At 36.1% G+C, this 12,940-nt stretch overlaps 1 protein-coding gene across 2 annotated transcripts in view; it reads right to left on the bottom strand.

Moving 5' to 3' along the window:
- Window positions 1-12,940, bottom strand: part of LAMA2 (laminin subunit alpha 2) — a 580,166-nt gene that overhangs the window by 243,090 nt on the left and 324,136 nt on the right. For both annotated transcript variants that reach the window (XR_012002712.1, XM_072764558.1), the window contains exon 15: window positions 5,005-5,116. Coding sequence is in view for 1 of the 2 variants with exons in the window: in XM_072764558.1 (XP_072620659.1) it covers window positions 5,005-5,116 (112 nt within the window). In the remaining variant the exon portion in view is untranslated. The remainder of the gene's footprint in view (window positions 1-5,004; window positions 5,117-12,940) is intronic.

Below are 12,940 nucleotides of genomic sequence, written 5' to 3' on the forward strand. Positions count from 1 at the left end.
ACGTCTTTCATTCTCAGTTGCCCACCGCCTATCAAGGTGTCTCCAATTTGCACAAAACAGTTCATGATTTATTCACCCTATATTCCCTTGATATTGTATTGCGTTATTCTGCTGGAACCTCTACTTATATTCACCCTTCCTTGGTAAGGTGCAGGACACTTTATTATACAAAAATGGAATTCTGATTAAAAAAATGTTCGGGTCTTAGAATAACGCTGTGTCGGTGCCAGCTCTGGGTCCACTGGCCCCCTTAAGGACGTTTCCCTTCCACGGCACTGACTACACCCTGTATGGGACACAAAATAAGGGGGGCTGCCCTCTAGGAGCTTGTGTTCCCTCTCAAGTTAGGAGAGCCTCTTGTGGATGATTTATCATATTTCTGGATGGTTAACCGTAACATGATATATCATGAAATGGCCCTTTTTTTTTTTCTCTCCAGTTCAAAATGGAAATGACAGAAACCACTGAAGTAATAAAGTATATAGAATTGTGTTGTGTACTGTTGGAAACATTCTTTCTGCCGCAGGGTATGAAGACTCTTAGATTTGAACATCAATAACAAACACATAAAAAGGATCTGCTGATACTTCACATGTGAAAGGAAAGCAAAAATGACTTTCTTCTTTATTTGGGCAGCACAAAAAAGTTGTTGACTTTTTATCCCTTTCTTATCATTTCTCCTCATTGAATTTTTTGCCACCCCAGATTGGTCATGGAAGAAATTCCCTTCTATGATATGTATTCCTAAAAATTGGTGAAGCAGCAGACCCAGAAGAGGGCAGAAATGAAATGTGTTGATAACAGGGAGAGGGCTGATTTACTGTTTTCAGGTCAAATATTCATAGAATTGTCCTGAGTAAGCTTTTCTTTATACTCTGCAGATGCACTACTCATACCACATCTTCATCAAGTCCAAAAGCATCTGCAATATCTCCATTTGTCACACTCCCTGGAATAGTGAGGTGGGAGCGCGGAATCCTTCCTCCTCTCAGGGAGCATCACCACACTCCTAATCTGCACTCCACTATCTGTTGTCCTTCCACTACTCTCTCTGGCCTGCATCAGTAATAGCTCTCTTTTCTACTAGATCACTACTATCAGCTCAAAAATATGATCTAGAAACCCGACCAAAGATTAACAAAAGTGACAAAATTACTTCCTTAATATCCCATAATTTTCCAGTTACCTACCTGTTTTTCTTTCCAGTACTAAAAAAGTCTTTTCTTCCTCCCTTCCCTCTCATGGTTCATTCCACCCTACTCTGTCTTGTGCTGTCACCACTCAATTAAAACTGACGTTGGCTATGTCACCACACTCCAGGTAGCCAAAGCCAGTAGACAATTCCATGACTGCACCTTACCTGACCTCTCATCAACACATGGATTAGTTGACTCCTCTCTCCCTCAAATTTCCTCTTCTTCAATTTCCATGATGTCACAGTCCCCACATTTCTGCCCTAGGTCTTTGCTTTCTCCCCTGCTTTGACCCAGCTTCTTATTGTCAGGAGCTCCTAGGAGCTTGATCATTTTTCTCTTTCTCATCACACTGTCTCCTAGGCAATTTTATTCAGCCCCATAGTCTATGATGCCTTCCAAATACATATCTCTAGACCACACAAATATTCTAAGTTCAAGACCTGCATATTCTGATTGTACATTGACACCTATAATTTACACTTTCCAAACCCAGTATTTCTAAAATGTAATATTGATTCCATCCTCTCCCCACAGCCATTCCTCCCCAGTCTTCCCCAGCTCAATAAGTGACATTACATCCAATTACTCAAGCTGGTAATCTATGACTCATTCTTAAACTTCTTAGTTCTTTAAACTCTCCCCTGGTAAGTAATCTATCAATAAATCCTATTGGTTCTACTACCAAAATACATAGAGAGTAAAGTCGTATCTTTCTACATCCCCTGCCATTAGCCTAAAACAAACCACAACAGCGTATCCTACCACTACCATAGCAGCATGCTCTACCGCAGTAGCCCATTAACTAGTCTTCCTCTCATTCTTGCCTTCCTATATTATGTTCTTCAGACTGTAGCCATAAAGACTTTTTCCAATAATAAAACTCAGGTCATGGCACTACCCACCTTCAAGTATTCTCACGATTGTCCATTGTACTTTGAATAAAATCCCAAATTATTATAATGTAGGCAAAGCTGTGAATGGCCCGGCTCTTCTAATTACATCTCATGCCACCCTCTCTGTTGCTTGCTAAGCTCTAGGCACCCTTGCCCTCTTTCAGGTCCTTGCAGACTCCAGCTCCTTTCTACTCCTTCCTCATCCACTTCCAGCTTCTTCTATGTAGCTGACTCTTCCCATTCTTCAACACTCAGATTACATGTTATCACTTCAGAAAGCAACTCCAGACAACCTTTCATAAAGTAGCCCCTCTTATCTACTCTTCCAACACACATTCTTAGTAGCTCTATCAAGATACCTTGTTAATCTTCTTCACGGCATTTATTACATTTATTTAAATTTGCTCTTTGGCATATTGTCTAGCCCACCACCAGATGTAATATCCTTGAGGGCAGGGACCATCTGTATTGTTCATTACCTTATCACCCATGTCAAGGGTCTCGATTGTGTCAATATACAGGATTATCGGTATCTATTAGCTAAAAACAAGTATATGAACACTTCCAGAAGATAATGTTATTCTCATCATATAGAAAAGAAAACTAAGATTTGAATTAAAATACTTCTTTTTTCAGGACTCCACTCTGTTTTCACTTCCTCACCTGACTCACCTGTGAAGTAAAATGAATTATAATGGTACTAGGAAAGTAAGAAAATATTTGAGAGATAAACCGTGGAGGGATTTATAAGAAGTTGAGTAGAAATGAGAAAAAAAGATTTCAAATCAACATTATGGGCTAAAAAAGTAAAAAAGAATGATATTATAATGAGTGGTTTTACCTGTTTTTTGGCAACTGAGAATTAACATTCTGGTCTTTGTAGTTTACTCAGCTTTAAAGTGGTTTGTGGATATTGGTGATAGCAAAGCTAGAAGGACTGGCCATATGAACTCAGTAAAAAACAAATGAAATCAGGAAAGGATAGGGATGCATAATAACAAGTCTAAAGAGACGACATTTTGACAAGGAAAAGCAGGAATTGTTGAAAAAAATGAAGAAATCACAGAGAAGTCCTGGAATTCCAGAATTCTTTGTCTCTTATTCAATTAAATTCTTTAATGGGCTTCAGGACACCTTTATTTATCAAATAATTATTGTGTGAGAGTCACAGGAAGTTTTTATTTTCCCTCCTGTTTCTTTGTTTTGACTCTCCCATGCTCTTCTCTTCCTACCTAATTGTCACCATGGTTTAGCATCCAGTTTGGGGTTTCTCTACTCCAGGATACTTCCAGTGATACTGGGCTCTACCAGAACTGCTCACCTCTTTGAATGATCATTGTACTTATGCTCTGTACCACTTACCAGTTCCTTAATTATATAGTGCTGTGATCCATTTTTTCAAAGATATTTGTTCTGTCTCCCTAAACAGACTGTTAGCTCTTTAAGGATAGGGATTATGATGAAATCTTCTAGATAATCCCCTCAGCAGTTAGTACAGAATTTACCAAAGATTCACAATAAATATTTTTGAAGAAAGGAAAGAAGAAACAAAAAATGTAGCCAATTGAACAATTCTAATATCCAATTTCATATCAATGGGCATTTGGAACTCATAAAGATTAAGAGAGTACAGGGAATAACGAATGGGGGGATAAGTATTAAAGCAAGAATAGAATCAAGGTATTAATTATTCCAATTGAAATAGGAACTGAAAGGTTCAAAGGGAGCTTTCTGGCTTGAATAAAACCTACTAGACTCTTAATAAAAGAATATGTTTCATCAAATACAGCATGTTTTATTTTATATGTAAAATCAAAGTTAGGTTAAGATAACAAAATTATTTCCACAATTATTTTTCTCTTCTTTAGATGAATTTTGGAAAAGCAAGTATCTCAATGAATTTCATTTGGTTTTATTTCTACATAATTGAATCTGTGCCTAGTTAAAGAAAACATATTTGTCATGAATATGACTCTAAATCCTGTGTATCCTCTAAAAGCATGCATTATTTTAAAGTACAAAATAACTGACAAAGCAATGCCTAGAGTATTTCTATAAATGGCATAATGGTATAGTGTGTTGAAGTGGAACGTCTCGGTACACTCAAATGATTCCTTAAAGGCACCATTTTTAAAGAATTTAAGCTCCTATTTATCTGCAAGCTATGTCCTCTATCAGGAAAATGGTGTTTATAATTTTTGACCCGGTTTCAACTCAAACCAATTTCAAACTACCTAAAAAAAAAAAATCTGTGAGTACATTAAAATTATTACCTTAAAATGACATGCTGCAGTATTAAGTAAGACATGTTAATCTCACTATGAATCTAGAATATTGGGGTAATAATAATTATCTCAAATCTTAGGTGCTAAGCAAATCAAAGACGTAGGAAATATTTCAGATCAAGGTATTTCTTCCTCATATATTCTTGACATTTTGGAGATTGTAACCTTCAGATGCTTGCAGTTTGGTATTCTTAGAAATGAAGCAGAGAAAGAGCATGATACACAAGATTAAAGACCAGAGGAAAGGGGGGAAAATATTGCTAGTTCCTCATAATTACAGAGATAGAAATGAAGGGAAATTATTTTGAAATACTAAATATTATTCTCTATCATTCATCTTATTTTATCAACCAACTACATAGGAAATAAACACATAAGAAAACATCAGATTTTCAGCTGGAGTAAGGTAAAATATCCAAAGCAGAAACATAATTTCAAGATGACATAATGTTAGTACTCTATTTGAAGGCCGTGATTTTTGGCAGACACTCAAGTTTCTTCTTTAAGGAAAACACTATTATTTATTCGTGCAATCATTGATGAAAGAGCTAAACTACTTTTAAAACAGTTTATTGAAAGCAATGTTGAAGGAACATGGACTGCACTGAGGATTAACTCTTGCAAACTTACTTCACAAGAGGAGCCAGTATATCCAGGTGGACACTGGCAAACCTCCACCGCTGCTGCAATGCTTCTGTCAGTAGGATAGGGGACCGCGGACTCCAGGCCAACAGAGCCTAACCTACAGTGGGAAGAAAAAGATGGTTAAGAGGCAAACTCTTTGGTATCACATAGCTTGAGGAATAGCAGAGTAATAGGGACATAAATATAGGTAAACTGTGTATGTGGAGAAAGAAGGCCAACAAATATCCATAACTTGATGCTCTCGTCATTCACTGTATTAGATAAAGTCTGTCCGTTAAAAGTGCTCACGACCACCATCATATCAAATGCTGCAAAGATACGAGAATAATCTTGCTCGGCTCTTGGGTTTTAGCTATGTGTTTTGATTTTCTTTTTGGGGGGAGATAGTTTAAAATAATGTAGTTGAAGGTATTTTTAAAAGAGAAAACATTCACATGACTGTTTGACTCACTTTAACATGTAAACTAGAAAATCAAAAGAAGACAATATTAATATCCAGCTCGAGCTTTTTAAACTGGAAGGGAAGGGAAGATAAAAGAAAAAAAAAGTTATTTTGATTTCTTTTTTCTCAGAAACAAATGTGCACATTGGTAGGTAAAAGTGAAACTTCAAATGCTCAGTTGAATTACTTAAAACGATTTTCTTAATTTGTTTTTGGCCTAAATTGAACACATTGTTCTCTGTATCTCCGGTTTTTATTTTATCAGCATTTCTGTATAATCTAGTGATTTTAACAGAGTGATTTGGTGTCATTCATTATTTTAGGGAAGAGCTGGTTTGGCCAAATTGAAAAATGCTGTTATATTTGCTTTCCATTTATATAAGAGGAGTATATGTACATTATATGTGTATTTCCCACATGTATTACCTTCTAAAAATATGCAAACTAATATGAATTAACAATTTAAATAAATGTTATTGGTATCTTATTGCTTTTTTCCCATTTTTTCTAATAAGAGAAATTTTAAAAGCTTCATTGTTATGAACACAGACTCAGGAGTGCAGACAGATCAAGATTTATATTCTGTCTCTGACATTTACCAGTCCTATAGCCTAGGAAAAATTACTTAATTTCTCTTGGTTTCAATAGTCTCACCTATGTAATGAAGATAATATGAGTCCATACATCATAAGCTTGATTAAATAATTAAAGGAAATAATGAATAGAAAGTTCTTGATATAATACATAACACATAGTAGGTGATTATTAAATACTAGGCATTTTATTAACATATACTTTTTTTAAAGATTTTATTTATTTATTTATTCATGAGAGACACAGAGAGAGAGGAGAGACACAGGGAGGGGCAGAAGCAGGCTCCCTGCAGGGAGTGGGATGTGGGACTCAATCCCAGGACCCCAGGATCATGCCCGGAGTCGAAGGCGGACGCTCAACCACTGAACTATTCAGGTGAACCTTTATTAACATATTCTCACTGACTGTTGAGACAGGATGGAAAATGTCTACATGAGTACTACAAGAAATACTACTTCTATCTCCGAATCTAGCTTTTTGACATTTTAACATACTAAAAATAAAACAAATTTAAAATAAACTCTAAGGGCACAAATTGATTGCTATTGATTAGTGATATATATATTTTTTGATTAGTGATATTTATTAAAATGATTGGTAACCTGCCATAACACACATTATGCACCATCCTTTAACCAAAAGAAAGATGTAACCAATTTTTGCATTTTTGCAAGAGTGGTGGTATATTTTTATTAATGGGTGATTCACATTTATCAAGGGGCACATTTATCAATTTCCCAAGATTTGGGAATCTGTGCTTAATCGATCCAGAAAACAAAACTAATGGGCTCATTTAATGTATCTTCAAGTGTAACAACCTTTAACCAAATCGTAAGCTTTTGAACTAATGCATTTCTAAAATATTTATTGTTTTGGAGCACCAGTCTGACTCAGTTGGTAGAGCATGAGACTCTTAATCTCAGGGTTGTGAGTTCAAGCCCCATGTTGGGCAGGGAGCCTACTTAAAATTTTAAAAAGTAATTAAAATCCTCATTGTTTTTACCTTCACTTTATTAGTCCTGGACACTTGACAGTAACTTGGAATGTGTATAACCTCAGACATACTCAAAAAATTGAAAAGAAAAACCAAAGCAATTGGATGCAATCATCTTAGGTTGTTGAATGCTAACTGGCATCTTCTAAAGACAAAGGATTTATCTTCAGGTACAGATTAATTCATTGAACACTATTTCTTGAATGCTTTCTTCTCTGGGGGTACAACCTGGACAACCTAGTAGAAGGTCCTAAACTGGGAAGTGTTAAAAAATCACTCATTCACAGTGTTCAGGTTACAAAGAAATTTTTAGGAAAATCTCTAATTTGTAATTTCTCCCCCACCAAATAAACTTGTACAAGAGGTATCATTGGCAACATTTTCCCCATTGGGGTGACATTCATTTAACATAACATTAACCATTTTAATGTGTTCATTTGGTACATCACAATGTTGTGCAACTACAACCTTTATTTGGTTGCAAGCATTTTCAACACCCCATGGGAAAAACCTATATCTATTAAGCAGTCACTTCCTATTTTAGCCTTTCTCCCAGCTCCTGGTAAGCCAGGAGTCTGCTTTCTATCTCCATGGATTTATCATGGATAATTTTGGATATTTCATATAAATGGAATCATACAATACATGACCTTTTGTGTCTGACTTTTCTCTGCTAGCATAATGTTTTCAAAGTTCATCCATGTTGTAGCATGTATCAGTGTTTATGGCTGAGTAATATTCCATTGTATGAATACACCACAACATAGGGTTTGAGTTACTAAAGTAAGGAGAGTACTTGCTTGTATCAACATGGGCTTATGAGCTCCTTCTCACAAACAAAGTTGGGTCATGTATATACCTAGCCAGATCATCTCAACACATGCTCAATATGCTTTTGTTGAATAAATGAATGGATCGATGGATAGCAGGTAGATGAACAGATGAACGTATGGATACAAGACTATCCACAAACATACATGCAAGAACAGATGAATGGATTGGTCAGTGAATGGGTGAATGGAATGTAGTTATCTAATAAACACTGACACACATACTCCCAGATAAATGATACATTAAAGCCTAGTATCCACATCCAGATGAATAAAGTCAGATAAGTAGAAGACAAATTACTTGTTTGATCTGGCAAAAAAATAAATAAATTGAAAAATGTTGGAGTTAGATCTTGGGGTCAGAGGTCAGAACTCATCTGAATGAACTGTGACATCTTATTGCCTGCAATTAATGGACTGTCACAAGATTCACTTAGATTTCTGATCACTTTAATTTCAGAATTAGATGACTTCATTATTGCTATACTAGTTTATTATCACATAAAAGATGGTCACAATTTACTAAACAGTAGACTGATCAATGGTGTATATAGTCCCAGGCTTTTCAACATAAAATTGGATATTGGAATGTTTCAAAATAGAAAAGTAAGTAATTGACTACTTTAAGGAACAATTTAAAACATAACAAAACAAAAACAAAAATATTTTCAATGAATTGCCAAATTTCATTTGTCTTTCAAACAACAGATGTGTTTCTCTTTAATCTATGTACCCATTCTGAGCTATGAGAAATTTCAACCAAACATCTTTCCCAGCAATATTCCACATTAGTATTCACCGGGCAGACCCAATGTTCATCAGGTTCTTCTGTTGGTAAATGGGATTTTAATGTGTTTAACAGTTTTAAGTGTTACTCATAAAGAAGGCTGCAGTGGTTTTTTTCTTTCCCCTTCAATATGGACACATTCTTTTCTTGATACCAGGCTGCATTCATTTAAATACATATTGCTGGGAGTAATAAAGTACTAAATTTTAGAAGTGCATGAACTATCAAAGATTTGTCAACTAAGTCTCCTGCTTTAGCTAGATATTTCCCCTTATTCTTATGACTTGGAAATACAGGTAAGATGATGAAGAGAAAAGACATAATTATGTAAGCTTTTACTGAAAATCAGAGTCACATCTGAAACATTGTCCTGGTACTGATTAAAGATTGTTCTCAATGTTTTTGTTTCACTATATTTCCACTAGAGTTAGATGGGTTAAACTTTACTAAAATAATAACAATAATATATAAAATAAATTATTTTTTAAACAATAAGAACTCTGTAAATCCTTTTAAATAATTTTTTCTTCTATTCATCTTTTTTTTTTTAATTGAAGGTATCCATTTAATTCTACTAAAACAAATGTTACTTTAAGGTTAACCACCAGAGATGAAAATTTTATTGCTGTTTCAGGTCCTTTGTACTATTTCATTTCTGTCAAAACATAAGATGATGACTCAGAACTTCCTGTAGTCTCTATCTTGCAGAAGTTCCATCAAGTATCACTCAGGGGGAACTGATAAATTTTACTCCACTCCTAAAAAGGCGAAGAATCATTTAGTAGCCCAGCAATGTCTGAGTGACCCATCTGAACATTATATTAAACATTATATAAACATTATATTCAAACACATTATATTCATAAACATATTTAATGCTAATATAATAATTCATCTCTTCCTTGGTAGCTCTACCAGTATGTACTGCGCACATTTCCAATGCACTATTTACTCTACTACCGTAAATGTACATGTCTGCCTTCCAACCTGGAGTATGCCTTTTTTCAACTCAGTGATCATTCATCCATCATTCATGTCCTTTTTGCCTAGCCTAACATGACCACATCATAATCATCACTGCTCACAAGCGTCTGCTATCTTCTGTGCACTATAATGGGGGTGGACAGATATCTCATTTAACTATGAGTGAAGGTAATGTGTAATTGTTATTGTCCACACTGACAAATGAAGAACCTGAGACTCAAAGAAGTGCTGTGTCCAATATAATGCAGTTAGCAGACAGTGCAGCACAGACTCAAACCCAAGCATGACTCCAAAACCAATAATCATCTTGTGACCCTACGTTTCCTCCCAATATATTGCTAGATAGCACAGCACAGCAGGTGTTGTTGGTACATCATTTTCTCATCGCCTTCAATCTTGAAAGTTAGGTTTTGTTTCTGCCACTTTACAGGAGAGGAAACTGAGACTTAGAAAGATATACGTAGAAGGCACACAGTAAATGTTGGCAGACTGAATGAATCCAGTATTTACATAATTGATTTGGCAAATAGTCGAAGACAATGGGGAGGAAACACCAAGAGCCCAAGGCCTAGTGAGTTCCATGTTTTGTTTTGTTTTTTAACTTTTAAGGGCCTAAAATGATAATTTCTTCAAAATATGGTTACCTGTATCATTAATTTCAAACGGTAGATGCATACTTTGCATCTATCAACCCTATTACCTAATCATCAAGAGACTCTCTTTATTTACAAGGGTTTTTCTAGATTATTTGTTACATAAGTTCTGTGCAATACTTTTGGTGCAAAGGCCCCAACACACCTTTACTCTAAAAAGTCATATGAATATATCTTGCCTTGAAACAATTCTGAATTCATTTTCAAGCAATAAAGAAGTCACATGGGGTGTATCATGATAAAGTCATGATGGGGGTTCAGTTATGCTGTGGTAACAAACAACTCCAAATTCTTAGTGGCTTAAAAGAAAAGCTTACTCATAAAATCCCCCACAGGTCTGGGTGACTGTTTAGGGCAGCTGACCTCTACTGTATGCTGTCAGTATTTCAGGTAATCTTTATCTTCTCATAAGTTGGATAAGCTCCAGAATCTCATACTGGCAATTTAGTGCTTTTCTTGTGCACGTGTCGGGGTGGAGTAGGGTGGAGAATCACTCTTGCTCACATATCATTGGCCGAACTAAGTCATATGACCACCCCTACCCTCAGAGGTTAGGGAAATGTAATACCACAAAAGGAGGAGTTTGGATCTGGGTATTTACCCAAAGAGAACAAAACACTACTTTAAAAAGATATGTGCACCCCTATGTTTATCATAACATTATTTACAACAGCCAATAGGTGCAAACAACCTACATGTCTGACAATATATGGATGGATAAAAAAGATGTGATATATACACCCAATGGAATATTACTCAGCCTTAACAAAGAATGAGATCTTGTCACTTGTGATGATATGGAAAGACCTAGAGGGTATTACACTAAGCGAAATAAATCAGACAGAGAAGGATAATTACCATATAATTTCACTTATATGTGGAATCTGCAACACAAAGCAAAGGGACAAGCAGACAAACAAATGCCAACCACAAAAACAGTAACCAGCTCATAAATGCAGAGAACAAAGAGGTGGTCGTCAGAGTGGAAGGAAGGTAGGGGATACGCAAAATAAGCGAGGGGAATGAAGAGGTACAGACTTTCTGTTATACAATAAATAAGTCACGGGGATGAAATGTATAGCACAGAGAATATAGTCAATAATATTCTAATAACTTTGTATGGTGATGGATGGTTAACCACACTTCTCAAGGTGAGAATTTTGAAATGTACATAATTGTTGAATCACTATGTTCTACACCTGACACTAACGATAATCTATGCCAACTGTACGTCAATGAAGATTTTTTAAATAAATAAACAAACGAATGAATGAATGAATGAATGAATGATAAAATTAAATTTAGAAGGAGGAGACTGGAAATTTGATGAGTTACACTAATGTCTGCCATACGGTAAAAGAAAAAAACCTGCAGAGTTAATACCTAATAGATATTAAGAAAAGCTGAACAGACTCCTTGCTTGAGTTAAATATCAAAGGTGCTACTAAATCCAAGGTTTAGAGAATTTAAAGGAGAAAGCTGCATGATTTGGTTAAGCTGATTTCTCTTACACTTCTAAAAGAAGGCTGCATTTTTCTGTTTTTATCTTCATCTCACCAATGAGAGCAATGAAAAAGAAACCAATTAATCTTATTGTCTGAGCCTCTCAGCATTCTGGAAAAGAATGACAGCAAAGACTGTCACAATCTTGGAACTAGCCCTGTGTGCTCTATCCTAGATGCCTCCAAGGTCTTAATGGTACTTGGAGACAATGTTATTGCTTGCAGTGACTAAGGTCGGCTGGAAATGCTTCCGATCTGTGTTCCTGTTTGCCATTAGCAAAATGTTTTCGCAGTCCTCTAATTCTATTCTCTTGGTGACCTTTTGAAGTTGGCAAGGCAATTGTCCTCCTCTGTATTTCACAGCCGAGGTGATTGAAATTCAAGGAGGTCAAAGCTACACTTATGTTTACAACTATTAAATAGCTGAATTGAAAACAGAAGTCAAAATCCTGACCTGCAGGCTAGTTCTCCTTCCACTCTTCATCTCCCTCTAACCACACAGCTGGAGGAAGCCAAGTCCGAGGGCTGAGAACTACAGTGGAAGTAAATCTTCCTTAAATACACCCAAACACGAAGTTGTGTTGGATAACTTCAATTCACTTGCACTTACATACAAACTGGATGCCAAGTCGGAAGCCTACTGTGCAAGGCAAGTCGAAATCAATTCAAGTGGTGTTTTACAAATATGACTCAATCCACTTGTAGATTGAGATAAATAAAATATAACAAGTTCACGGAATCGGGATTTATGCTGATTTTCTGCTTACCTGAAATGGGTTAAGAGTTTCATATCTGACATTGGCTCTTCCTTCTTGAAGGACAGTGCTTTTAGATGACGTGGGCTGCACTAAGCAGCCACCTAGCTCCCCTGCCCCCTGTCACTCGCATACCCTTGCTCTGTGAACACGTCACTCATCTATGGGGACACTTCCAAAGGTTTCGAATGAAACCGATGATTTTGATGGGTAGACACGGAAATTATCTGACATAAATCAGGAGGAAATGCCTTTGGATTAACTAGTCTGAGAAGCGATGCTGACAAAAATAAATAAGCCCCCTAGCCACCTTTCGTCAATTTGGTTGTCATTCATATTGAAAGCCAGAGGACTCATCCCTCTGTGCTGTTTAAACATGA

The sequence above is a fragment of the Vulpes vulpes genome, chromosome 1, assembly GCF_048418805.1.
Source record: "Vulpes vulpes isolate BD-2025 chromosome 1, VulVul3, whole genome shotgun sequence".
In the NCBI taxonomy this organism is placed as follows: domain Eukaryota; kingdom Metazoa; phylum Chordata; class Mammalia; order Carnivora; family Canidae; genus Vulpes; species Vulpes vulpes.